Source organism: Balearica regulorum, chromosome 4, assembly GCF_011004875.1.
Source record: "Balearica regulorum gibbericeps isolate bBalReg1 chromosome 4, bBalReg1.pri, whole genome shotgun sequence".
NCBI lineage: Eukaryota > Metazoa > Chordata > Aves > Gruiformes > Gruidae > Balearica > Balearica regulorum.
Genome location: NC_046187.1, coordinates 25,912,498 through 25,937,685, shown reverse-complemented (window position 1 = coordinate 25,937,685; position 25,188 = coordinate 25,912,498). Strand labels below are relative to the sequence as shown.

Here is a 25,188-nt window from a genome sequence, read left to right as displayed (position 1 = left end):
TAGAAGACAGACCAGTCCATACCAGTTCTTACTTTACTCAAAGAGCTCTCAAGTCTGATGACCTTTACTTCCAAGAACCACCAAGGGTCATAGCTACCACTGTTAACTGTACAGCATCAGCTCCATGATATGGCATACTCATAGCTAATTTACAATATGTGTTAAAGACTTAACAGTTTTGTGTACACAGTGATGACTAATAACATGCATGAGTTAACCTTTAGCAAGATGTGTTCTGTTAATGAATGAAATTAATAGTTTTAAATCTGTAAACTAGCCTGACCTGCCAGCCTTCTAAACACTTGTCCTGGTTTCGGCTGAAAGAGAGTTAATTTTCTGTATAGTACCTGCTATAGCGCTGTGGATGGATTTAGGATGAGAATAATGTTAAAAACACACTAATGTTTTTAGTTGTTGCTAAGCAGTCAAGGACTTTTCAGCTTCTCACACTCTGCCAACAAGAAGGTGGGAGGCACCCAAGAAGCTGGGAGGGGACAGAGCCGGGACAGCTGACCCAAACTGGCCAAAGGGGGTAGGCCAGCAGACAGTTCGGTGTGAGAAGTAGCTGAGTAGTGGCTTTGGTTGATGAGCAATTGTGCTGTGCATTGCTTGTTTTGTATATTCTTTTATCACTATTAACGTCTTCCTTTTCTGTCCTATGAAACTGTCTTTATCTCAGCCCACTAGTCTAACCTTCCCCCCCCCCCCAATTCTCTCCCCCATCCCGGGGGGTGGGGGCCGGGGGGGGGGAAGTGAGGGAACAGCTGTGTGGTTGTTTTAGCTGCTGGCCAGGTTAAGCCACAACACTCCTATCACTGCAGTCTCTAATGCCCTAGTATCTATCTAGCTATAAACATATGTGTGTGTGTGTGTGTATTCAGTCCCAATACAAGTTCTGCACACGTATCTGTCCATCTGAAGGTTCTGTTGGTTCAGGAGCCAAGCAATACAGTTAACTTAGCGCTGTGCTCATGACATGGTACCCACAAAATTGCAGGGCAGGGAAAAAAGTGTGATAACATGTTTCCCATAACGTTATGTTCTGTAAATCTATGATTTCAAGTCTGGCACAACACTGATGTAGGGATGGTATGGGACTAATGCAGCTTCTAGGCAGGAAAGCAGCTAGCTTGGAGTGAAGGCACAAGACTGGGTTTATTTGCACTGTAAAATAGAGGAGCTTGAACCCAAGGACAGAACATCCATACGCACAGAAGAAATCATCTCAAACCACAATGACATTAAATGATGTTTGCAAGCATATCAATGCATCTAAATAAACCAACTGTTAGACCTTAATTAGTGACAAATGATCCCCTGAAGACACTGCTTAGTAGTTCCAAATATAAGAACTTGCACTTTAAAAATATAATCCCTTCCTAGAAGTATGCACTGTATAGCAAGTTTAATGTGTTAGCTCTTCCTTTTCTTTCCTTTCCTAAAAGCAGGATGAAGTGTCAAGCACTGTATTAAGTTAGAATAACCATATACTAACCACATCTTGTTCTCTGTGTCTACAGGCAATTTTTATTCTAAACACAACTATCATAAATCAACATCAAGATTAATGTGGCCTAAAACCAGTAGGATTTGCACAGCACAAATTTGACATTAGGTTTTTCAGCCATTAGCTCATTAGTAGTGGTTTGCTCATTTATACAGAATGAAATTTTAACACTGATCCTTAGACAGTTCCTTGCAGAAATAGCTCTGCAGGATTAAGACACCCTCCTGCTGAGGATGGTGTTTGGTCTGTTCAAGAGAAACGCAACATCCTCTTGCACTAGATGCTGAAGACTCAAAACTCTCCACTACTTTTGTTCTCAATAAACTCAGCATAACTTATCCTCAGCTCAAGATATTTAATACTGCTTTTAGCATGGAAATCTGTATGAAGTGTCTACAGACAACTACAGAAGCAGTGTAGTAGAGCAAAAGATTGAAAGACAATTACATGCTTTTTCCAATCTACAGACTTTGTGTTGTATACAGCCATCATATGTACTTTTTAATAGCAAGAAGTAGAGACTATCATAATCTCAAAGAGTAGGATTCTCCAGTTTTCTTTTTTCCTGGATGAGAGGAAGATAAGAAACAAGTATGCACTTACTGTTACATTTCACATGTAAGGGAGATGTGTGTTCGGGGATGTCTTTGTGCTGCCATCAAACATTGCAGCAAAGAATTTGGTTCCATACCTAAAAAGGTCACTCAGACATCAAGAGCAATAACGTTCACTTCAACTACCTCATGAAAGCTATACCCCTTTTCCATTCCAAACAATCATCGTCTTGTTGCAAGGGGAAAGGAAGTCACAGGAGACAACCTATGCTAAAAGGAATGCTACAGGAAGATTTGTAGTCAGACTAAAAATTACTTACAGAAATAAAAAATCCCAAAACACTCCTATATGAAAAAAAGCATCATTGGACAATACATAAACAAGTATGGCCTAATGGCTAATCTTTCATCATAGCTTTGGAAATAAAGCATTGGCAAGAAACTAAAGGAAAACTCTACAGACGCTAAATGCCCAAACTATAGGCTCTCACCTGTGCTTAGGAAAAAAAAAATTATAAGTTTGTTTATTAATGCTATTTCATTTTACTACTACATCATTTATCCTTGCTAAATGCAGCCCCATTATGACATATGGATTTCTCATGTGAAATTCCAACACAGACTTGATTCAAAGCAGAATACACTCAGCCCTTGAAGTTCTGCTCATATGCAGCTCTTCAAGTCAAATCATGTAAAACCTTCAGCCTTTTGATGATTTGCACCTGTCTTACGATATTTTTGAAGAATCCCTGGCTAGTCAGAAATTGCTTCCCCCCCCCCCCCCCCCCCCCCCAATAATCTCTTCTGTAAGGTAGTTTCACTTCAAGTTTACCAAAAGCACATTAACAGCAAGGATGGCATAAAGAAATCTAATCCAATCAATGAGCACACAACTGTTTAATAAAGCAAAATAAAATGTACTCATCCGAACCAGTCAGATCATGTTTTCTCCAAACTAGTAAAACAGCTGCGGACACAGTCTGCTTCCCATCAAATGTTCCATGTATAACAAACTATACCTTGTATCTCTGATGGTTCACTAGCAATTTTTCAAAACCATGACTTTCAAAACATATGACAACTATATTTTATTGAAGAAAGGAATAGGCTTAGACTGCCCAAGCCACAAATTGAAGACCAATCCAGAAACTCTTTTCTAGGTGCCAAAAGTCTGCTGAATGTCAGTACTTGCTGGCATTTTTATTATTACAAATACAAGTGCAGACCAACTTCTTCAAAGAAACACACTTCAAGCGTGACAGAAAAGGAAAAGCTCGCAACTCCTATTGTAACAGCACAGGAGCAGAGAATATAACTCCTTTAACACTGTCTGGAAAACATATCCCAAAGGAGTAGTTGTAAATGTGTTTAAAAGATGGAGAACCTTAAAAATAAATTCACATCTTACATTCTGGTCTGTGGTATCAACAGTGCGAAAATAACTAGCAACTTTGAAAATCTAGTAAAACTTTGACTGCCACAAACATGAAAACTACCTTTAGTGAGACTACTGAAGTACAAAACTTCTACCCACCATAATTTTTGTGACTTATTTTCAACTCACAAGAAAAAAATCCTTGTATGTGCAAGAAGACACAGAGCTAGCCAGCCAGACCGAGACACGTTTTCAAATCTCTGAACAGCAGTAAAATATTATGAGCTTAAATCAGGCATTTACTATTTTTGCTTGACTATGTACATAAATTCCTAGCCCTTTAAAAATTTAACTGACTCCTGAACATACTTCAGAGAGCTGATTATGCACCAACATGACTGCTATAAACTAAAATTAAGTGCATACTTTCTCTGACTCAGAGTAACAACAAGCAGGACAATAAATCAGGAATAAACAGGAAACAATGACCCAGACTACAGTCTCTCACATAGAGGACAATGGAGACTGGCCTGGTAAAAATGGGACATCAATGCCCAAAATTCTTATCGTACCCTATCCTAAAACTCTTATCCATGGTTGCAGCCTGAGTTCCCCGTCACATACAACTCCAAAAGAGCTCCCTTGCTGTTATTGTGATGCCCTGTGGAAGCACAGTAAAGAAAACTGGAATTCATGTGACTTTTAGAAGTATTAATTGTAGTTATGTTTACATGGTTATCCCCTGAATAAAACACACAAAACACTGAAGAGCTGTATTAAATTCCTTTTCTGCATCTAGTTATTTATGGTACGAATTGCAAGGAGCCAACTCATTTAATCCATTTAAGAGTTCTTGAAATTTACCTGGCAGACTTCTAAAAGCAGCACATGCTCCTTCTAGGATCCCAAATATGCATCACTCAAAAGAGAAAAATAATCTAACCATAAATTACCAAACACTTACTCACGTTACCTTTTGAAAGTGAAGTTGAACATGTTAACTTTGAGGACAATGACAAACCACCTTCGTAAATTCCTGGAAACTGCAGTCACAGTATTGTTAGCTAATGAATGAATTCTCGAATATATCACAAATCCGAGTTCTAGAAAATTTTTGGTAGTACTCTCAGTAAAATGACTTACTGCACTGTGACAGAGCAAATAAAGTAACTGGTTAGAGCTCTAATTTCTAGTATTCGGCCCCTATGTGCAACTGATTCATTAGAATTAGAAAACTTGGTGAAACTGAGGTTAACTGAACAAAGAACACTGTATGTCTGGTTTTTTAATATAATTCATATATTAAGGAAGGTATGCTACACTTGATGCATGACTTCAGGAAGGATTAACTGCAAATAACTACCAAACAGCTGTATGGCCTGTTTTCCAGTATGTATGGAAAGATAGACAGTCCATAATGTAATGTCTTGAATTTCAGCACTAACATAATAGAAGATTTCCTGCTGATTTTACATCAGCTTGTGGTACAGGTGCAAAGGACTTAGGTTACAGGCAAGTGTAAGGAAAATTAATCTAGAAACCAGAAGTGCAGCTTCTCGCATTCCATAAACAGTTTATAGAATTAATTGCAATAGCATACATATCAACTCCGGATATGTAACCAGCTATGCTATCATTGACCAATACAATCAGAATACATGGAAAAAGCCAAATATTTCCCTCCAAAGGTAATTGATATAGACAGATCATGTAACCAATAACTGGGAACTGGTCCATTCAAGTTATTTCTGGAAATTTATAGGTCTCACATAAGATCCAAAAATGTCTGTTTTCATAAAGAAAATAAAAGTGGAGGGAAAATGTCAGTCTTGCAAGAAACTTCATTTGAAGTGAACATAATTTATCATTTAGCTACTACTGCAAAAGCTGTAATCTACAGTAGATGAGTCACTAATGTCTCTTAAAGCTATAAGCATACATACAGGCTATATTTTAGCCCTATATTTCAGGTGTCAACTTCCTGAAGAAATCCCAATCGGCTCAAAAGAAAGATCAGATAGTAGAATAACTCATTTCAGTAAAAACTCTCTCAAGCCAAGAGGAAAATATAAAGCCAGGCTTTATGCATCTACTCTCAACAGAACCACAGCCCAAGTAGCTGAGGTAACTGTCACAAACTAATTTCTCTCAGCATGTCAAAAAAAATGAAGTTGCATACCTTCGCAAACTATCTAAAAAGGTCTCAAAATGTCTCAAAAATTTCTGGATGCCACAAAACACATGCTAGTATAAAGGGGCAGAATGGATGTGCATACAGACCACAATTATTATTTCAGAAATTTTTGTTTATAGAATTATGGTAGAGAAATGTATCCAATGTATCCTTCCCCCCCCCCCCCCCCGGAAAAGGACATCCTGCCCCTTGCAATTCTAAGGCTGCAGGACTACATTGCAACAGAAGTTGTCAGAGAATCTACATAAGTATACTGTATCAAGCAATTCAAAGCAAATGAAAACAGCTAGACGCATGCTTTTTCAAAAACAGTCAAGAGGCAGCAGACGGTCTGGGCTGCTTCTCAGCTAACACCAAAATACACATGTTCAAAGAACAGTGTGAGAACTGAATGAAAAAAGGAGAGAAAAGAGCTTCTGATGCTTTAACTACTTGTGGAACTTTGCACAATAGGAACCTGATGCAAAACTGTGTCAAGGGCTGTAATATCTATCACACATGAGAAGCCTTTTACAACTAAATACCTCTCTATCTTAAGAAAAAAATGGAAGCCATATTTGCCTAACATTCTTCAAGCTATAGTCCCTGCAACACTTACTGCAATACAAGTTTAAGTTCACAAAAAGCTAACGCACAGGGCATTTTGCATTTAGATTTATCTCTGCTAGACAACATAGTTATCCTATTTAGGGGTTGCAAGGCTCCAAAAGGCTACAGATCCAGCATTACTCCCTTTGTACAAATCTAACTTGGGATGAGTCACAGGAAGTCTCTCTGGATAGTACCGTATCAAACACAGCCCACCTGAGAATGTTAACTGCAGTTAAACAGGAAGACCCATAAAAATTTGCCGATTATTTTACTGAGTAATCATCATCTTTACGCTTGCATGACTGTCAAGAGAGATGAAATCTAATGCTTGCTATACATTTTTCAGAAACTAGGATGAAGAGAATTTGAATTTATCTAAATGTGTTTTATACTTATGTATTTGTGTGTTCTGAAAATAACCAGTTAGCTCACAATGCCTTGCAATCCCAAATGGAAATAATGTTTCTCTTCTTCCACTCTTCACATTTTCTATGTTACATATTCTTTAGGACAAGATACCACTTCTTTGCTCCAAAGGTAATAGTGATAGACTTAAAAATTACAGCTAACACACTTTTAGCAACAAGTTGGATGGGGATTTTGTTTGTTTGTTTGCTGCTTTAAAGATACAGATCAACTACTCTATACATCCTAGCATGAAAGCAAATATTCTTGGTATCCAGCCTTTGTTGGTATCCAACAAAGGTATCCAACCTTTCTTGGTATCCAGACTTTGTTTTGACCAAAGTCTTGCTGAAATGACTATACTAACCCAAATTCAAATCACTTGCTAGCACCCTGACATATGTATCTGGCATGCTGTCCACTTTCTACCTAATAAATTAATACATTTCTGCACATGAAAAACACACAGCAAATTCTGTCCTTTCTAGTGAAAGTTATATTTCATCATCTGACAGACATATAATCTTCAAATTAATTCTTAGGAAGATACTTACCCTGCCATAGGTCTGATTTTATTTTTACAAAGAAAACCTAAAACTAGTATTACAAGACAGACAGGATTTTATGAGTTACAAAGTATTTCAGTCATAAGCAAGTTCCCCACAACTCTTCTAGCTTTTAGAATAGTACAGAAATAAGTACTCCCTCTTTCAGGCACGTGTTTGTCCAACAATCAATGTCTTTAGATTAGACTTCAACAGAGTAAAATTTATATAAACCAGTAAAAGTTAAAAAAGGGTCCAAGGCTTTGCCACTGATGATATGTGAAATTACAGTGAGTGGATTGGAGTTTAGCTTGACACCTTACCTGACCGGCTTTCTTTCTCGTAGCAAATCTTCCAGACTCTTTTCGCAGTGTTCAGCTGCCACAACCAGTCTCTCTAATTGGGGAAAAAAAAAAAAAGTGTAAAAAGACTAGAATCCAAATGAGACAACGGGAGTACAGACTTCTCAGTCTGCCTATTTGGCAGATGTTAAAGTATTTTGACATTCACTGTATGGAAAATTATACACAATTAAATTTTAAAGATGTACAATTTCTGGATATGACCACCATTTTAATGTATGAGATACAGCAGATTATCTTCCCTGTTTTCTCATGCAAAGCACTGACAATCCATCCACCCAGTAACCTCCTCATAAATGTTGAACCCCTCAGCCAATGTCAGTCAGATTTGACTTAAGAATAGAGGTCTCAAAGAAGATAAGCATCCACAAATCTGCAGAAATCTGTGGTTGGGTTGACGAGAGACTCAAAGTAACACCAGCTTTGAGAAAATGGACGCTGAGTTAGCACAGGAGCTTCAGTCCTGATGGGCCAACTAGCACATTACTAGCTCTAGTACCTCTTGCCCAACAAATAGCTATAGGACTTGCAGAGCTCCCACATGTTCTGAAGATTGATGGGCTGGATACGAATATAAAGGAAAAGGCAAAACAATTCTTGCACTGAAGACAGCAATTAAAACGTAGGAAAAGATGACGGTGTAAGGTGTTACATGGGGGTGGGAGATAACTCCTAAAGAAGCTGGGCTTTGCTACTTCCACTACTCATAGAACAGGTAGTAGTGAATGTTCAGATTCAAAACCAAATCACACTGAATTTTTTCAAACATATTTTTATAAGATTGTTACAGTTAGATAAAGATAGAAAATACGTTGAGGAACACAAGTCATCACATTAAAGCCGGAATGCTTGTTACTCAACTCTTTGTTTCTCCTTTTTGAAATCAGACCACTTAAGCTTTCTTTGGAAGAAAAAAATTCTGGGATTGCCTTCCACAATGCTAGCAAATATTTAAAAGTAGTTTAATTTTAAAAAAAAAAAAAAAATTCAGTTTGAATGTTTCTCTATTACTTTTATATTCCCCTTTGGAGGGTTTTTTGGGGGAGTTCACATATGTAAATACATTTTTTTGCATTCTTTTCCTAGTCAGCTTTCATATTTTCCCATAAGGGTAACAACTGACATTTGCAAGAAAAATAACATTAAATCACTATGCATAGGATTGACAAGTGAAAAATTCCGTCAATATCAGAATGATAAAATTTGCCACCAAATTTGCCATGTAATTTGAAAGTGATTAACTGCTATTCTAACCATCAGGCACAGAACAGTCTCCAGACTTCATGGTTAGACATCGTATTTCCTATCCTTCAAGTTACTTCAACTATAACAAGATATTTTCTCCTTCATACTTATTATACACACCCATAAACCTTCATGTCATTGGCTCTTCACTGTCAAAAAGGCCATGTTTTCCTATTTAACCATACCTTTTATTAACTGAATGTTACGGTAGCTAATGTTTCTTAACCTTAACCCAAACAGTATTGTAAGAAAATCCCAGTTTCCATTTTCCTAGTTTCCAGCTACTAGTGAAAACAAGATGAAAATGAATAAACTTTCTAGATCTCCTGACTGCAAAAAATGAAAAATTTACAAGTTTGAGAGCAAAAGAAAACACACAAAGAACCTCCCTGCCCCGTGGAACACTTCAGTGTTTTGAGTTGGCAATACCCTCATTTTCTAAAAAAAATGAAATATCCTAGCATACTGCATTATAAAGGGGAAAAAAAATTACTTGCTCTACTTTATGAGACCTTGTAGCTAATCAAATACATACAATGCACTTTTATATGGAATATTGTTGAATTATAAGTTAAAGGTGGCAAATACTTAATTGTCACAGGTGTTGCAGCCTTTTTGTGGAATTAAGTGTTGTACTACTGCTGAGCTTGCCACAGAATAAGATCATCTGGAGCAGAAAAAACCCAAACAACTGAAGCATTATCTGAGCTAACAATAAATGGCATAACAGTTACTAAAAAAAATTAAAAATACCTGTACTAGGATAGGTAATCATTAGTGGGAGAGATCTTAAAGAGCTAGAATTAAAAAAAAAAAAAAAAAAAAAAGGGAAGCTTGCAGCCAAAGACCACAAGATGATTTCCTTTTGTTCTTGATGTCTCAGTCAAGAATAAGACACCTAATCATCACAAGGAAATGTTCACAAGATTAGAACATGGGTATAGGAACTCAGCCTCAAAATACCTGCATTTCAATGTTCCCACACAAAGACACGGCATGGCAAGTGAGTACAAGGATTTTACAACGAGGTATAAAAGAAGAAAGTTCTTACCTTTTATCTGTTAGCGTAAAATATAACAAAAGAGGACAGAACAACTAACCTCTGCCTTGACTCTGTAGAGAAGAAACAAAAGCACCAGTATGGCCAGTCACAGCAAAGGTATACAGTCATTTTGAGACCGAAAAACAGCCACTTTCTGGTGCTATAAGGCTATATTCTGTTCAGACACCTTAGATATATTGTCGTAAAAATATAACTGTAACTATAACATAGGAAGTTCCTTTTAAACAGATACGCACATGTTTACCTCTGGTAATGTCAACATACTGCAAAGCCTGGGATGGGTGATTGTTTTAAGGATTTGAAATCTCCCCAAAATTTTGATGGAGTTAGGTGTCAGAGGAAGGCCGTTACTTCCACAAACATCATGTGGCAGAGCTGAGGCGAAGAAGGTGGAGGCACCCATCTCAGTGTCTTTTAAAGGAAACATCTTTTTTACACAATCTTAAGCCCTTCAAAGCAATTTGCGTTCCTTAAAAAGACAACACAGAGTAAAATTTTACTTGCAAAAGATAGATTCCTGTGACAACTTACTTGTTGTTTACTAAATAATGCAATTAAAATTTTTTTTTTCTCTTTATGGGGAAATAGGACATTTTTGCATAATGAACACAATAATATTATTGTGCTGTTAATAATATGATGCAGCACTGCTGCATCATAAAACACTACATCTAAAGATGAAAATATAGTGATAGTTTTAAACAACAGATTTAAGAATCAAATAAAACTATTTTTAGGAGCAGATAAAACGCTTGAATACAGCAATCTTCAGATGACTACTGCAATATAGTAGGTTATTTATTCAAAAAACAGTAAAGGGCACTAAACAGAAAAAAAACTCTTCTAAAATACCACCCTGCATCAGCAAGCCACAAATGCAGATTATCACAGCTTCAGTGATAATCCAGCATCCCTATACTATCGTATTTCTAATATTTAAAGCCATGAAGTAACAGTTTTCTGTCCTACCACTATTTCTTTCCCGACCCATAGGTAAACTGCTTAGCTCACACACTGACTCAGTAACAAATTAAGGAAGTAATCTAAGTTAAATATTTCTGTGGGACAGTCAAGTAAAATAAATTAGCTTGCAATTTAGTTCCAGGGGCACTTAGTTTCACGACCATTTTTCTCTCCAGCAGCAACAAGCTCTCTCCTCTCAACAAGGCATTTCAATTCAGTGTGAGCTAAACATTTTCTCTGCACTTTTCCATAACCAACCATTATTCCATTCAAGAATATGAAAAATCTAAAACATGCACAAGTAACAGACACTTCTACAGTCAGCTAGGCCTCAGATAAAACTGCCTGATCTCTTTTTACTAGCAAACTAAGAATTTAATCTGAGGTGACAAGTACCAAAAATCCAAAAACTGGATTAAGCCTCTGCTCAGCTCATTTCTGGATTACCCAAATGGAGACTCCAGACACAAGCTGTCTTGAGGCAGTATTATCCCTCTGCACATGTTAACTTCCATAGAACACACATACTTGTCTATCAGGGTACATATACAAACAGAGGTAAAAAGCCCAGGTTTATACACTTTTAAGCAAGCTCTGTTTTTGGAAGTTGTGATAGTGAAGTAGATGGCACTTCCACATAACATGGGAGGAGAGGCCATAGAACAAAAAAACATTCATTAATGACCCTATGCAGAAGGAGTACCATCCAGCTCACTCCAGCACCGGAGACATTAAGGCACAAAGTCTGGATGCATCTGTGTATACAATCATCGGAAATAGTCCACTGACATGGAAAGCACATCCAACTCTTGTCAGCTACAGAATAGTAATTATGAGCTCTAAAGAGTAGAAACAGATATGCAGGTGCTCCAGGAAAAGAGGAAGAACCCTCAGGATTTGAAGCCCATAAGAGGAATAATACAAAAAGCTTAAAGTATAAACCCAACATAATTCTTTCAAACCAGATGTGATAATTTTTTTAATCATCTTAGGGGCTTCATGAAACAAAAAGCAAGTATAACAAGATTATGCAGAGCACTCATGAAGCTAAATGCTACTTTTTAATTGTTCTAGTCAGCCGACATTGACCTGCTGCTTTCAGGAAAAGCTATTCTCTCATGAGAAAGTCACACAGGAGAAACAGTGTGTTTAATACTTTATTGTCTCAAAATTATTTTTTCTTTAAGGGAACAACCTTGTTCCCAGCACAAAATTCCCAGTAGAAATCTACTAAGTTTCTTTATGAATCTTAATTGAGAAGTAACTCCATAACAGGTTGCACAGAGATCCTTATATACCAAACATGTTTACCAAGTCCATACAAATGGAAATTATGGAAGGTACCTTCTGTTTTAACTAATACAGTCAAATTAAGATACAAGCAAATATAAGACTGCTTTCATTTGTGTTTTGGGTTTTTTTTTCCCCTGAAGAAACACAGACATGAGATACGTACAGTTTAAATTCTAATATACAGAATCATATTAAATATGAATGCATAGCATTAAGGATTCATAACTTACAAAAGGAAGAAAATCTGAAACAGCATTGAGCATTGGAGTTTTTATAGTAGTATTTTTGTAGTAAAAGTCTTATTTATAAAGATACGATGGTTTCATATCTTATGAATATTTACTATTTTTTTGGAAGTGATTTATTTAGGGTGCCAACAATGTAATTTACAGTTAGAATATTCCATTGTAAAGACATAAATTGGACTGAAGTGCAGCACAAAGATTTATTGGCATGCAGCAAGTTTCAATTGGAAAGCTTTAACTGTGTATTTATAATAAGACTCACATTCCTGTAAAGTATCATGTCTGCCAACGAACCCAGAAAGAAAACATATATTAACCATGAAGAAAAAAAATCTTGACTTAGGCAAATGGAATTATAATCTTGCTTGGCACAACAGTCCTCTAATAATTGCTCTAAAATAATAATAAAAAAGTTAATATGATCAGCGTTGAGGCAGAGGCAGAGTAAATTATGCCAAGACAGATTATGTCTCTAAACAGTTAAATATATAGCATAAAATATATTTACTCAGGTAAGAATGTTTTCATTTTTACTGTAGGAAAATAATCTACTAGATAATACTTCTATAATACATCATAATCTGCATTCAGCTGACATTTAGAAAGAAATTTTAATAAAAAGAACTGTTAAATACAATCAAATCATATCCATTCTAAGAGATTAAACGTTTCTTGTACTCTTGATCACTTGGCCTACAAGGAGGAATTAGACCACCTGCAATGCGTCAACTAGACAACTGCAGATTTATCACTCACTTCCTTTGGTTAAAGAAGCACACAGACAAAAAGGAAGACATGAGAAAAACAAACAATATTTCCTGTCAGCCACCTAACTGAATCAATAAATAATTTTAGAAGGTATGCATTAGAACATGTTCTCTTATTATAGAGCTAATCCTGTGGAATCCACTAAAGCAATGAAAAAAATTCTCTCTGATGATGGAAAAGAGGTGGGTTCTGGCAATAGCTTACCTTCACAACTAAACTCCAATTTCTGTCCTTAACTCTCAGTTCCACAAATTCCAGGGACTAACTTGAAAAATAAACCAAGTAACCCAAATTAAAAACTTAATCCTTCAATCACCTTTTAAAAAGGGCTACACATTACAGCTTAAGTGAAAGGGGGTTTTTTAAATAAAATTATTTCAGTCTAGTCTTTAGTAACTTACTGATATTTCTAAATTCAAACAGAACTGTTATACATATTTTAAAAAATCATCTGAAAAAAATATCTTATCTAACTATTTTTAAAATTGTGAGGTTTTTCAGTCTGTTTTGGTTTTTTTGTTGGGTTGTTTGGTTTTTTAAATCCACATCCAAGTCTAGTACAACTATAAATACAGAGAGTGCTACACATCCTCCTTATGTTCAAGACATACATTTTGCGCCTCAAACTCGCCTTTTTGTATAGAAAATACACATATTGCATTAATTCTATGATTGGAGGAATAAATTATATCCTGTAGAATTTCTCTATTACTTTGGAATAAAAAACAGGAGGAGAAAAAAGAAAGGTTTGTTACTAGAAACAGTTAAAACAAATTCAGTTTTGGGATTGAATTCTGGAAATTCAATTCTAATATTCCAAAACAGTGAGGGATGAAAGAAGAAGCAAAGACTTGTCTTATTTAGTGTCATCTAAAATTACTGAGTCATTGTTTCCAAAGCACTGTTTATTCCATACATGACAGACAGTCTATCACATCTCTGAAACAGGTCTGGCATAAAGATTAGAAGTCCAGGAGTAGCCTGTTTTGCATCCCACCTCTGAATGACCTTCCCTAGCCCACTGACTCCATCCACGTCTCCCTTAAAAACGTTACAGTATACAAAAATACTAACCAACATTTTCAGCAAAACCCACCATAAACAGAAAGAGCTTTACAAATTCCTATTTAATATTCAGATTAGCACTATTTTGATAATCTTTCGCTTGATAGCTTTTCCATGCCCAACAGTGAGAAATAAAATCCAAAAGGTAGCCCCTCATCTACAGAGCAACTTATTTGCTCCTCTGAATACCTACTGCTCTCAGAGAACAAATATTTCTTCTTGCCATCATTTGCAACTTTTTCACTGCAGCAGTACTAAGGCAATTGAATGGACACTAAGAACTTGGCCCTTAAAAAAATAATACATCCAAACATATAAGTTTGACTCTCAGAAGCAAATATTGCACATATAAACAGACCAAACCTGAATGAATCCATTCTGTGAAACACATCTATGGTTTCTAAAGCATTCACATGCAGAAATAAAGACAACTAGCCATGTGCAACAATACCTGCTGGTAGTTTGAAATGGCTAGTTATTTAATTGCCTCCTGAGTATCCAGGTGTAAATGTCCCTTGCCTAATGAAGGCAGCTTTTCAGAATTAAAACATAATTATAATCAGTACTGCTACTGAATTATTTTAAAAGCACTTGAGAATAATTTCAGAAAAGCCGGTGGCCTGAACATCCTGTGCTTACACTATTTTTCATTTAATCAGTATTTTCAACAAAGTAGGCCATTTCATAAGAAGAAATTCTTTCAAAAAATATCTTTTCTTTGGCTCTTAAGTCTTAAAATATTCCTGTTGCAACTATAGTAGTTACTAATTTGTTAAAGTAACTGAAATAAAAAGATGCAATTTTAGCTACAGTGTTGCTACTTCACAAAAAAACCAAAAGTGTGTGATTTGCTTCTCACTGTCCACCATCACTCAGCTATTCATAAAGTTTATTAAAATGCATAACAGATATTGAAGAAAAGCTGAATTCAGATCTCTATGGAAGGGAGCACAGAAAATAAATAAGAGGTTGTTAGTACAATCACAATAATGAGCTGGCATATGTTCACTTCATAATAAGAATAAAAAATAGTTACTTAGCCTAAGTTTTGCAGGGGGTGAGGGGGACTGTGGATTAAATGTAGTTACCTCACAAATCTTTTTTCATCTGCAGTATAAACATCTACTACAAACACCACTTATACTACAGAGACTTCATAAGATTGCTTAAAAAAATCTAAATGTAAGCAGTGTTGCGTTTAACCAATGTTTTCCCCTGTGGCATAATATCAAAACATCCTCTTTTACAAAGTTCTCTAACTTCTCTAACATTCTCGGAAGTAAGAAGTATTCTGCATATAAATAAAGAATAACAGTCATAGGCAGATAATTATAGACCATATACTATTAGGCACACTTAAAAAAAAAAAAAAATTATTATTCTGTCCAAACTATAAATTCAGTGCAGAAAAGAAAACACTTTCCTTCAGATTCCAGGTACACCACTTCGGCAATAGATAGAATAAATGTGTGCCAAAATTGTCATTATAATACTGTTTACTCAAGATAAACAGAAAACACAAACCAGATTTTGACAAGGCTCCAATGAATACACAAATTTGAGGGGAAAAAAAAAAAAAAGACAGGTATCATGGCATTTTTGGCACAGGTAACTGACAAATATTTGAAGAGTTATTTCATGAAAATGCTAAATAGTAATTCCTTTCCCTACTCTTGTAGGGATATTAAAGCATCATTTCACTCAGTGAAATATAAGCCATCAGCAAAGATTAAAAAATGTTTTGCCTCAGTAATATTTGGAGAATTTTGTCACATATACACAAAAGCCTCTGTATTCTATCTAGCTATTTACGTAAGAGTTACTGGTGTTGTTTGGAGCATTTACAATGTTACTACATAGATCAAGATGCTGCTTTGATATCTGAAGTTTCCTATCTGCAGCTACAACATTTAGCTAGTTAAAAAAAAATAACACACTTGGACAGCACGAAGAAAACATACAACCTAATTTTGATAGATCAGGGCAAACTTTTAGTCACAATCTCTTTATTTTATAAACCTGTAATTTCTTTTACCTGTTTATCGGTGTCTTTTGGTTACAGCCTGCCTGCTACGTCAGTGGCTCTACGCACACAAAGATGGGGCTTGTTACCATTTGATATATGCATTATACACGGCTGTTCAGGAATTAAATCTGGTAAAAGAGAAATCAGTTTTAAGCAGTGTTGCTAAATGACTGCTAAAAATGCTGGTAACCTCCGGCCGCCCCGCGAACTTCCCAGGCCCTATAAGCGCGCTACCCAGAGACCCCCCGGCCCTGAGGCACTACACCCAGGCCGGGCGCCCGCAGCCCCAAAACGGAGCCCAAAAAGGCGCGAACCAGCGCTGCCTTTCCAACCGGTGCTGCACGCCCCCACGGCGCTGAGGGGGACCGCTCGCCCTGCGCCCCCGCCTCGCCTCGTTTCGGCCGGGCCGGCCGCTCCCTCAGCCCCTCCGTTACCCAGCGGCGGGGGCTCCCTCAGCGGAGGCTGCCAGCCTGGGCACGGCCCAGCGAGGGCAGGGGAGGGCCGGGGCCGGTACCGGGGGGTACCTGCGCGAACGCCGCCGTCCCCGCTGCGCGCCCCGCCCCTGAGCGCGGCGCCAATACCCTCACCCGCCCTCGTCGCTCCGCGGTGTCACTCCACCCCGCCGGCGGACAGAAGGACCCTGGCATAGAGGCGTCCTGCGCGATGCCTGAGCTTTGCTTTTGTTTGGGCCTTTTAAAAAAAGAAAAAAAAGAGTTTAACATGGTTTTCCCCTCCGCGCGCGCGTGTGTGTGTCTGTGTGCGTACACGCACACAATGTGTTGAGTGACTTGGCCTTAAATCAGTGCTCGCTGGCGTTAGCGAGGCTTTCCTGGGTGCCCTTTTATAAACCTCAGGCGGTCGCTTGGGCAGCCTGGAAGAGAGGGTCCTTTCTCCCTCAGCGGAGGAAGGTGTGTGGCGGCCGCTCGGTTCATGTGAGTGCCGCTCGGTTCATGTGAGTGCCGCTCGGTTCATGTGAGTGCCGCTCGGTGGGGCCTGTAGGGCCCGGCCGAGTTCCAACACGCGGGCGGTGGCTTTGCTCCCCCTCAGCGCGCCTCTTGGTGGCTTAGTTCGGTCGTCTCTGGCCGCTGGGGCCTGCGTCGTGGCGGTCTGATGCCCTGGTGCTCTCTCACGGGCCGCGCCGAGCTCTCTGGGGCGGGCAGGTGGGAGCCTGGCAGGGCCGTGTTAATTTACTTGGAACCGTCGGCGCAGTGGGGGGAGCGGCTTGGAACGGGGAGGTCCCTGCGGGCTGTTTTACTGCGGCGGCGGTGGTGGTAGGGGGGCCGCTGCTGTCCGTCTGAGGGGAATTCCCCTGCAGCGGCGGGTCAGGATGAGTGTCTCGAATCAGAGGAAACGGCGTTATGTTTATTGTTGTTTAACTTAATCACGGACCTTAATGTGCGCTGTTACTCTAGGGTGGCATTGCAAATACAGCTACTGCACTGCAGGGAGGAAGCATGCACGTGAAGTAGTTCTTCTGAAATCAGTTGTGTTCCTTTATTCAGCCCGTGGACTGAAATGACAGCTTGGAAGTGGCGTAGTGGTGTGCTGTTGAAGAAAATGCTGTAATAGCCTGGAAAGTACAGGCACGGAATATTCATTGAGTTTTGCATAGGAACAGCCACTGCTAATTGAAAAGTAGATGCTTTCTCTGATTTGGTAAATGGTATATGTGTTCGTTATGCTTTTGCATAAACTTCAGTGAGTGAAAAGCAGAGTATAACTATTTGGTCCATCCTCAGTAGAGATACCTGCAAGATTTAACACACAGCATGTATTCTGTACAGGGATGCATGGATTGGATAACAGGGATGAGCTTATGCTTTGTTGCTTGTTATGTTATGTACGAGTCCACAGCTAACTAGCGTATGAGGACGTTACTGAAGTACTGTATACATTGAGCTAAACAGTAAGTGGCTTTGTGCTGGGTTTAGCAACTGGTAAAATGAAGAAAATACTACTGCAAAATAAGTAATCCTTGCATTTCCTGCTCTTTCTGTTTCTTTAACTCAGATATTAATTTTTGTGTTGTTAATATAGTCATTGCTTTTCGCAAATAGTTTTGCAGTTCAGGATACTTACATGAAATGTGTGGTAAGGTGAGGTAGTAGTAATTAAATATAGCATCTCATTTTTGTATGCCCTTATTGTTCACTTACCATATTATTCTCCAGTTATTTTTAAATAATAATACAGGATTTGGCAGATCTGTTGGAAAGTAAGCCCAAAATCTGTAAAATAAAACCTACAACTGAATTTTTAATGCTGGATATTATTAAAAGGGATAAGGCCTTAGAAATTAGTAACAGAGACACCTTCAACGAATCTTATAAAATAGTTGACAAAGTGGGGTGTTTTGGGGTTGGTTTGATTTTTTTGGTGTTTCATTTTGTTCTTTCAGCTAGCCTGAAGGATCCTTGCTTGTCAGTGTGACTTCATCATAATACATTCTCCCCACCCTGTCACAAATTAACAATATATTCTTGTTATGGTAATTTTGACTTTAAAGAATTTTAAGAAATATACAGGTGAGTTGCTTTCATGTTTTAGCAGCAACGAATCTTGAAGGTGCAAGATAGTGAAGACAGTGATTTAAGTCAAATGATTCTTAAAACTATCTTCAGCAAATTTGGGTTCTGGAATGTCATTTTCCCGTTGTAAATATGAAGCTTGTGCATATTTCCTTATGCTGCTATAGGTGTATTTTGTTTCTTTTACACCTTTAAATGTAAATAGAGAAGGAAACAACTGCTCATTCCCCAGGCTGAAAGCATTGGACAGTCCGGAGAGAACGGTATCAAATGAAAAAGGATGTTTCCTAAAAAAAAAAAACAAAAACAAACAAACGAAGCATATATGAGTAGGAAAAATATCTGAAAAATAATCTGAAAAATAAAAGTTTAGTGCAGAAAGGCATGATGAAGTTGCTTTGACGTCATTATAGCTCTAATTTAGTATGAATTTAACAATGGCAGTCTCACCTAGGGCCTCGTTATTGAAGGAGAGCCAAACAGTCCATGGATATTTCTTCATACTTTTGATTTAGATGTTCTTTAATGGCTTTTCCCCTAAATATATTTGACTGAAGTCTGTTTAATAAATTATTGTTATTTCAATTATACATGTTATCCAAGAAGACTAGCAATAAAGGTAATTGTATGCCATGATTGGGGGGAGGCAAGGAACCCCCTAGGACTTGTTATGCTTTGCAAAATCCTTTAAAATCAATTCATGGCTTTTTCTTAAAATTCTTTCTGAAAATCAGTCAAGGGATTCTAGTCTACTAGAGTCTTTGACTTTCTGCTGACCTGGAAGTTTCACAATATTATGCTTTCCTGAAAAGAGATCTACAAAAGTCATGTGACTAATGCTCCATCATGCAAGGCGTATTGGTGGCATTCCTCCCTCTTCCTGCTCTTTTTCTTTCTAAAGTTGCCTGCTTAATATCCTTGGTAGAATCATGTTTTTGAAAAACAGAGTCCTAATTTAGAGAATGTTAAAAAAATATATTTAATGGTAATGTTTATCACTGAGATTTCGTGCTATATGCTTGACACACTGAATTTCTAATTTAAGTGACACATCATCACAATAATTTGATCAGTGTTTCCACATTATATCTTAATTTTTGTTTGTTTTTTCTTCCATAAACTCCATAGAGACATGGTTGGTTCTGACTTTGGGGGTGTTATTTCTTAATTAGGACAAAAGTAGAAGGTAAAAAAATTTGGGTTTGTATTAGTCTATAATACACAATACGATTAGTTGGCATGAAGCTTTAAAGACAGTTTCTGGAAATGTTTTTTAAATGCCTGAAAATCTTTCTGTACTTTTATTATACAGCACATTTTAAACTATAGAATTGTGCTGGTTTGGTATTATAAGATAACACGAGTTGTAGTGATTTATGTGTGTTTCTGAATCAACAGACCACTTCTAAAACTGCTGCTCCATGTAAATTCATTAATTAGCAGTGGAATCAAATTAGGAAAGTACCAATTTTTTATGCACCACCACTGCCCCCCCCCCCAAAGTAGAATAAATAATTTTATGGATGTCATATTACTCTCTGCATTTCTGAAGAAGCCCTAAGAAGCTGAGGTAGCTTCTACATTCTGGAGGACAAGAACTCAAATAATTGCATCAGAATGAAGTGTGGATCTTGAATTGGAAAGAAAAAAAATGTATTGAGAATGCAAAATAGAAGATAAGTGTTATCCAAGACCTGTCTAGTCCAAGAGTGAAAAGAAAAAAGAGTTCTCGGGTGCCTGCAAATCCTACCTACTTTACAAGTCCCCATAAGCATACTGGGGAAATATCTGTATAATAAAAATAATGTAAAGGAGTTGTCATAAGAAGGATTGATCAAGTGTGCAGAAAGACAAATCTAGTATCTACTGTAATATTTTGGACTTTTCTGATTATGATTTGATTGCTGTGTGTCACAGCTGCCATTTGAATGAATCCATTCACGTTTGTCTCTTCTAAGGGAGTGTCTCCTAAAAACCTAAGGAATGTCAAATGCTAGACAGCACAGTTAAAACTGAGGGGTCAGCATAGAGGGCAGCTGCTAGGAACATCAGATGTGAGCAAGGTAAATAGCATCTCTTGTTTCTTGCGGTGATATGAATTATATGATGTCAGTCCAGTGGACACCCCCAAGAACCCCCTGTTTATTCTCCTTCTAAGCAATTACCTGTATGGTTCTTATTACTGTCACCAAGAAACATTTCTCTTGTTAGATTTCCTGTCATACAGGGGGCAAGAGGGAATCAATGTTTGATTTCATTTCCATGGTTACATTAAGTATTTAACAGTATGGCAAAAAAAAGTTGTCCTCTGGCTTTTTTTCCCCCCTGGTGTGGTAGAAGCCATCCTTACTCATAATTTAATACGGTTTCAAAAATATTTGGATACTTCTCAAAGCAGACCTCTGCTTTCATTGTTTTTATTTTCATGTATGTATGTTGTTGTTGTTCTTGGGGGAAAAAGTGCTTTCCTTTAAAAAAAAATAAAAATCTTCCTTTAAGCAAAAACTGAAAAATGGTTTACTAACTAGGCTTGATGACCACAGATCAGTAAGTCATCAGTTTAAGATTTTACAATTTTCTTTTCTCTTGGAGAAGAAAATATAGTACTGTCTGTGTTACGACGTTAGAGATAAATTTCTTCAGTGTGAGTGTAAAATTAATACGATAGTGTTTTACTTCACAGGTGGTTTGTTTATCCTGCTTTCACAGTTAGCAAATCTTTGGTGTGTTTAGTTTCCCAAATAATCACACTGGAATATGTGGAGATATCACATGATTAGAATAATGTTTTACTACATGATTTTTAAAGTTAAATAAAACACAAGGATATAAAAAAAGGGGAATATTACTGGGTTTGTACCACTGAGTGTAATGAAAAGGACCTTACAGAAGAGGAGCAAAAGATCTCAAGTTCATTCTCATCCATTATACCATAATCACTTTGGACAGATGTTTGCCTAACCTGTTTTAAAAACCTTCCAGTGATTGGATATTCCACAACCTCCATAGGCAGCCTATTCAGTCCTTTACTCTTACTTGAAAGTTTCCATATGCCTAACTTAAATCTTCCTTGCTTTTTCCTGTCCTGCAGTAGACCTGCTGAACAGTTTAGTCCCATTCTCATACCAACATCCTTTGTGTTTGAAGAACGAGACCAAGTCTCCCATCTATCTTCTATAGACTAAACAACTACACTTCTTTCAAGCTTTGTTGATCTTCTTTGAAGTGTCTTTACAAAGTTGAGAGACAGGAAAGGAGAATCTGAACAAAAGCAAATCTCTGTGGCAATTGTGGGGGATCTTGAGTATGCATGAGTGCAATGTGGATATTGCTTGGGAAGCCTCTGGAGCAGCTGAGACAGTTTTGCCTATAATGAAATGTGGCTAGTCAGGACTTTCCTGACTTGGCTCTTCTTTATTTCCTCCTCTTCCCCTTGCACTTCTTTTCTAGAGAAATTGCAAGCTTGAGGGGTGGCGGTTTATTTTGTTTTGTTCCCCCCCCCCCCCCCCCCCCCCCCCAAGCTGGAGGGGAGAGGCATGGAAAGGGAATAGATTCCCAGGTGAGAAGTTGTTTTTTATAATGTTTGGCCTGTGGTGCTGTGTTAATTGATTCATTCATTAGTTACCTTTACACTTTTTGAGCCGTGAAGTCCATAACAAGCATAAAACACTTGGGAAGCAGATATTTCCCTCCTGAAAACGTAGTCCCTTTGGTTCCAGTCAGTTGAATAGATCTTATAGAACAATGGAAAGCACTTTTTGAGCATAATAAAAATGTGCTAGTTTGCTTGGGTAGCACGATGGCTCCAAATGTTTTGAGATTGTCACTGTATTCATTTTATTAATTTGAGTATTCCTAAACTGTCCAAGCATGCATGTTTATATTAAAATAAGAAAAGTTCCTTACCTGAGCATGCTCTGTGCTTCTGACAAATGATTATAAATTCAGTATGGTTAGAAACTTGTAATCAATTATAACTACAGTTACAATTGATTATGATTTGATTGCTCTATGCCCCTTACCCCCGGAATCATCTTAAAAATGGCATGACTTTCAGGACTGGCAGATGGTGCCTGTTTCAGATCTTAGTGTCGTCTTACTTTCATATTATTAGCTTGTAAAATAGTTTGCAATTTCAGTTTTCAATATCATATTTTAAATAAGTGGCTGGTTCAAGTGGAGAAAGAAGAAGAGCAATTTAATCATTTGTTTATTCCTTTGTATGCTATTTATTTTGCTGTGGTAATTAATCTACTACAATGATGCTAATGCTGCTGCATACAGGCTAATATTGAGCTGCATTAGCAGTAGTGTGTCACCACCAAAGGATTTGTTTCTGGATCATCATGCATATTCTTCCTCTTGAATATCCTTGGCTTGTTTTTCTGTTACTCAACAAATCTGTCTCCTACCATGGGATCAGGGCAGGAATGGGGAGATAAAAGTAACTAAGAAAATAAGTCAGCATCTGAATAATACTTGCTTTCAAGTCTTGGAGCAGAGCACCTTCCAGTTGTTCCCTTGGACATTTGTGGTTTGGTTTACTTCATTCTGTTTTGTCAGACTATTGTCAGTTGGTCAGTGGCCTTCTGTAAGGGTGGGTCACCCATTCTGTCCATAGAAATTGAGGAGGGGATGTTTGTCCAAGAAACCTTTATTGTCCATATGGGGTGTGAACATTATTAATAAAGGTATGAATTACTGTTAAAGGGATAAGTGAGGGAATCATCTCTGCCTACCAAGATGAAGCATAAGGTTTCTCTTAAGTTACGTTTACAACCTAGAGTCATGACAGTCTTAAATTGATCTGTTTTGATGATTTAAATGCATTGATGGGAGTCTGTAACAGTAGCTGTAATCACTTGTTGACCCTTGCTGTTTCTAAAGAAAATTATTTTGATGATACCTTACTGAAATGGGAATTGTATAAATTCCTCTTTGCTGTGTACAGTTTTCAGAGAGAAATTCCAGGAAAGAGATACCTTCTACTGACCTAGCTTTTACAATTTTTGTTACACTCCACAAATTTGTTTACTATTCTTAAGTTTTTATGCCACTTTATATAAATTGACAGCCTAGAAACTGTTCCTTCAAAAACTGTAGAGTAGGAAGCTTAAACTAGCATTCACTTTAGAAAGCAGTATATACTGCATTTGGCCATCATCCGTTAAACACAATTTGTGTGGAAGAACCCATTCTTCTTTCCTCAGAATGCTGGAAAAAACGTGACAGATTCTGTGTTAGATTACAGGAAAATTGGATTCATCTCATAACTGTTTCCCAGGTGTGTTGTCTCATATCCTAATTATCTGAGAGCAGACAGATTCTGAGATGCTTTTTACGTTTGAGAGTGGCTGGCAATGCATAAAACATCATCAAAAATTGCCTCGAGTTAGCAAATCTCTTCTTGAGATCATTTGGTACAACCTTTTGGCACAAAACTATCCATTATAGATGACTTTTATTTCCATTTCCTTCTCATCAGGAGCTTTTCCCAACATAACTTCAACTGAGTATGAATTAATAGCTAAAAGATTAGTCTCTGACTTCAGGACCCTCTCTCAGAAACAATCCATGGCTGTTGGATCTGTTTTTTATCCCAGAGTGTTTCTCAATTACAGTTTAGTATACAGCTTTGTAGTGGCATCTTGTTTCAGACTCTGAAGATAAGTGAGCAGATCATTTCGGCAGCTCAGTTGGCCGGGGCAGCTAGGGACTGCTACTCCCAGAGGAGTGCATGGGCTTGCACTTGGTGTGCAAGAGGCACTACGTTGGGCCTGGTAGCAGCTGCTCTGGAGTGAGGACGTAAGTTCACAGTCATGCTTGTCCTACTGTAAGGTTAGAAACCCTCTATGTGAAGTGCTCTGGTAATTGGTAACAGTCACACACTAAGGAAGGCACCATTGCCAACTAGGATACGACACTGAATTGTACACCAGGGAAATTAATCTTTTCTTACGGGTTGAATTACCCTGCTTATGTCACAGTGGGTAAGTAATTTCATATCCATATGACCATCTATATAGTAATGCTAGTGATAAGAACTAGGCACAGACTTTTTTCCCTTTAAATATAGCTTATAATTAGATTTTACTGAGAACTTACCTGCAAATTTGCACTTTTTGAAGATGCTAAACTGAGATATTCTAACTGAAAATAATTGTTTTAAAATGGTTGGATTTTTAATAGAATATTTTGGAACACAGCAAAGTTATAATTTAGCTCAATTTGTCTTAAACTATGGAAACAAAAGAAGCTTTGAACCCATAGATGAAATATGGCTATTCCCCAAAAGCTGCTTGGAGGATTCTTCTGTCAGATACCGTCAGTCTTAATAGCTGACATCAGCCCTCTCGGTGTCCAAGACAAGTCCACAAGGGGTTTGGTTTTTTTTCTTCTCCTCTACACAGATCTAGTAATAAAAGAAGAAAATAATTTATTACATACAATGACAAAGAA

The 25,188-nt window shown here is 37.6% G+C and overlaps 2 protein-coding genes across 2 annotated transcripts in view; one reads left to right on the top strand and one right to left on the bottom strand.

Moving 5' to 3' along the window:
* TBCK (TBC1 domain containing kinase) overlaps positions 1-16,842 on the bottom strand; it is a 114,999-nt gene extending 98,157 nt beyond the window's left edge. The window contains exons 1-3 of the mRNA XM_075751493.1: positions 16,726-16,842; positions 10,078-10,310; positions 7,495-7,568 (exon numbers count right to left, since the gene is read on the bottom strand). The gene's annotated coding sequence lies outside the window, so the exon portion shown is untranslated. The remainder of the gene's footprint in view (positions 1-7,494; positions 7,569-10,077; positions 10,311-16,725) is intronic.
* Positions 16,843-17,181: 339 nt separating this feature from the next.
* Positions 17,182-25,188, top strand: part of AIMP1 (aminoacyl tRNA synthetase complex interacting multifunctional protein 1) — a 37,361-nt gene continuing 29,354 nt past the window's right edge. Inside the window, 1 exon segment of the mRNA XM_075750682.1 lies at positions 17,182-17,361. Within this exon segment, the coding sequence (XP_075606797.1) occupies positions 17,312-17,361 (50 nt within the window). The 5' untranslated portion in view covers positions 17,182-17,311.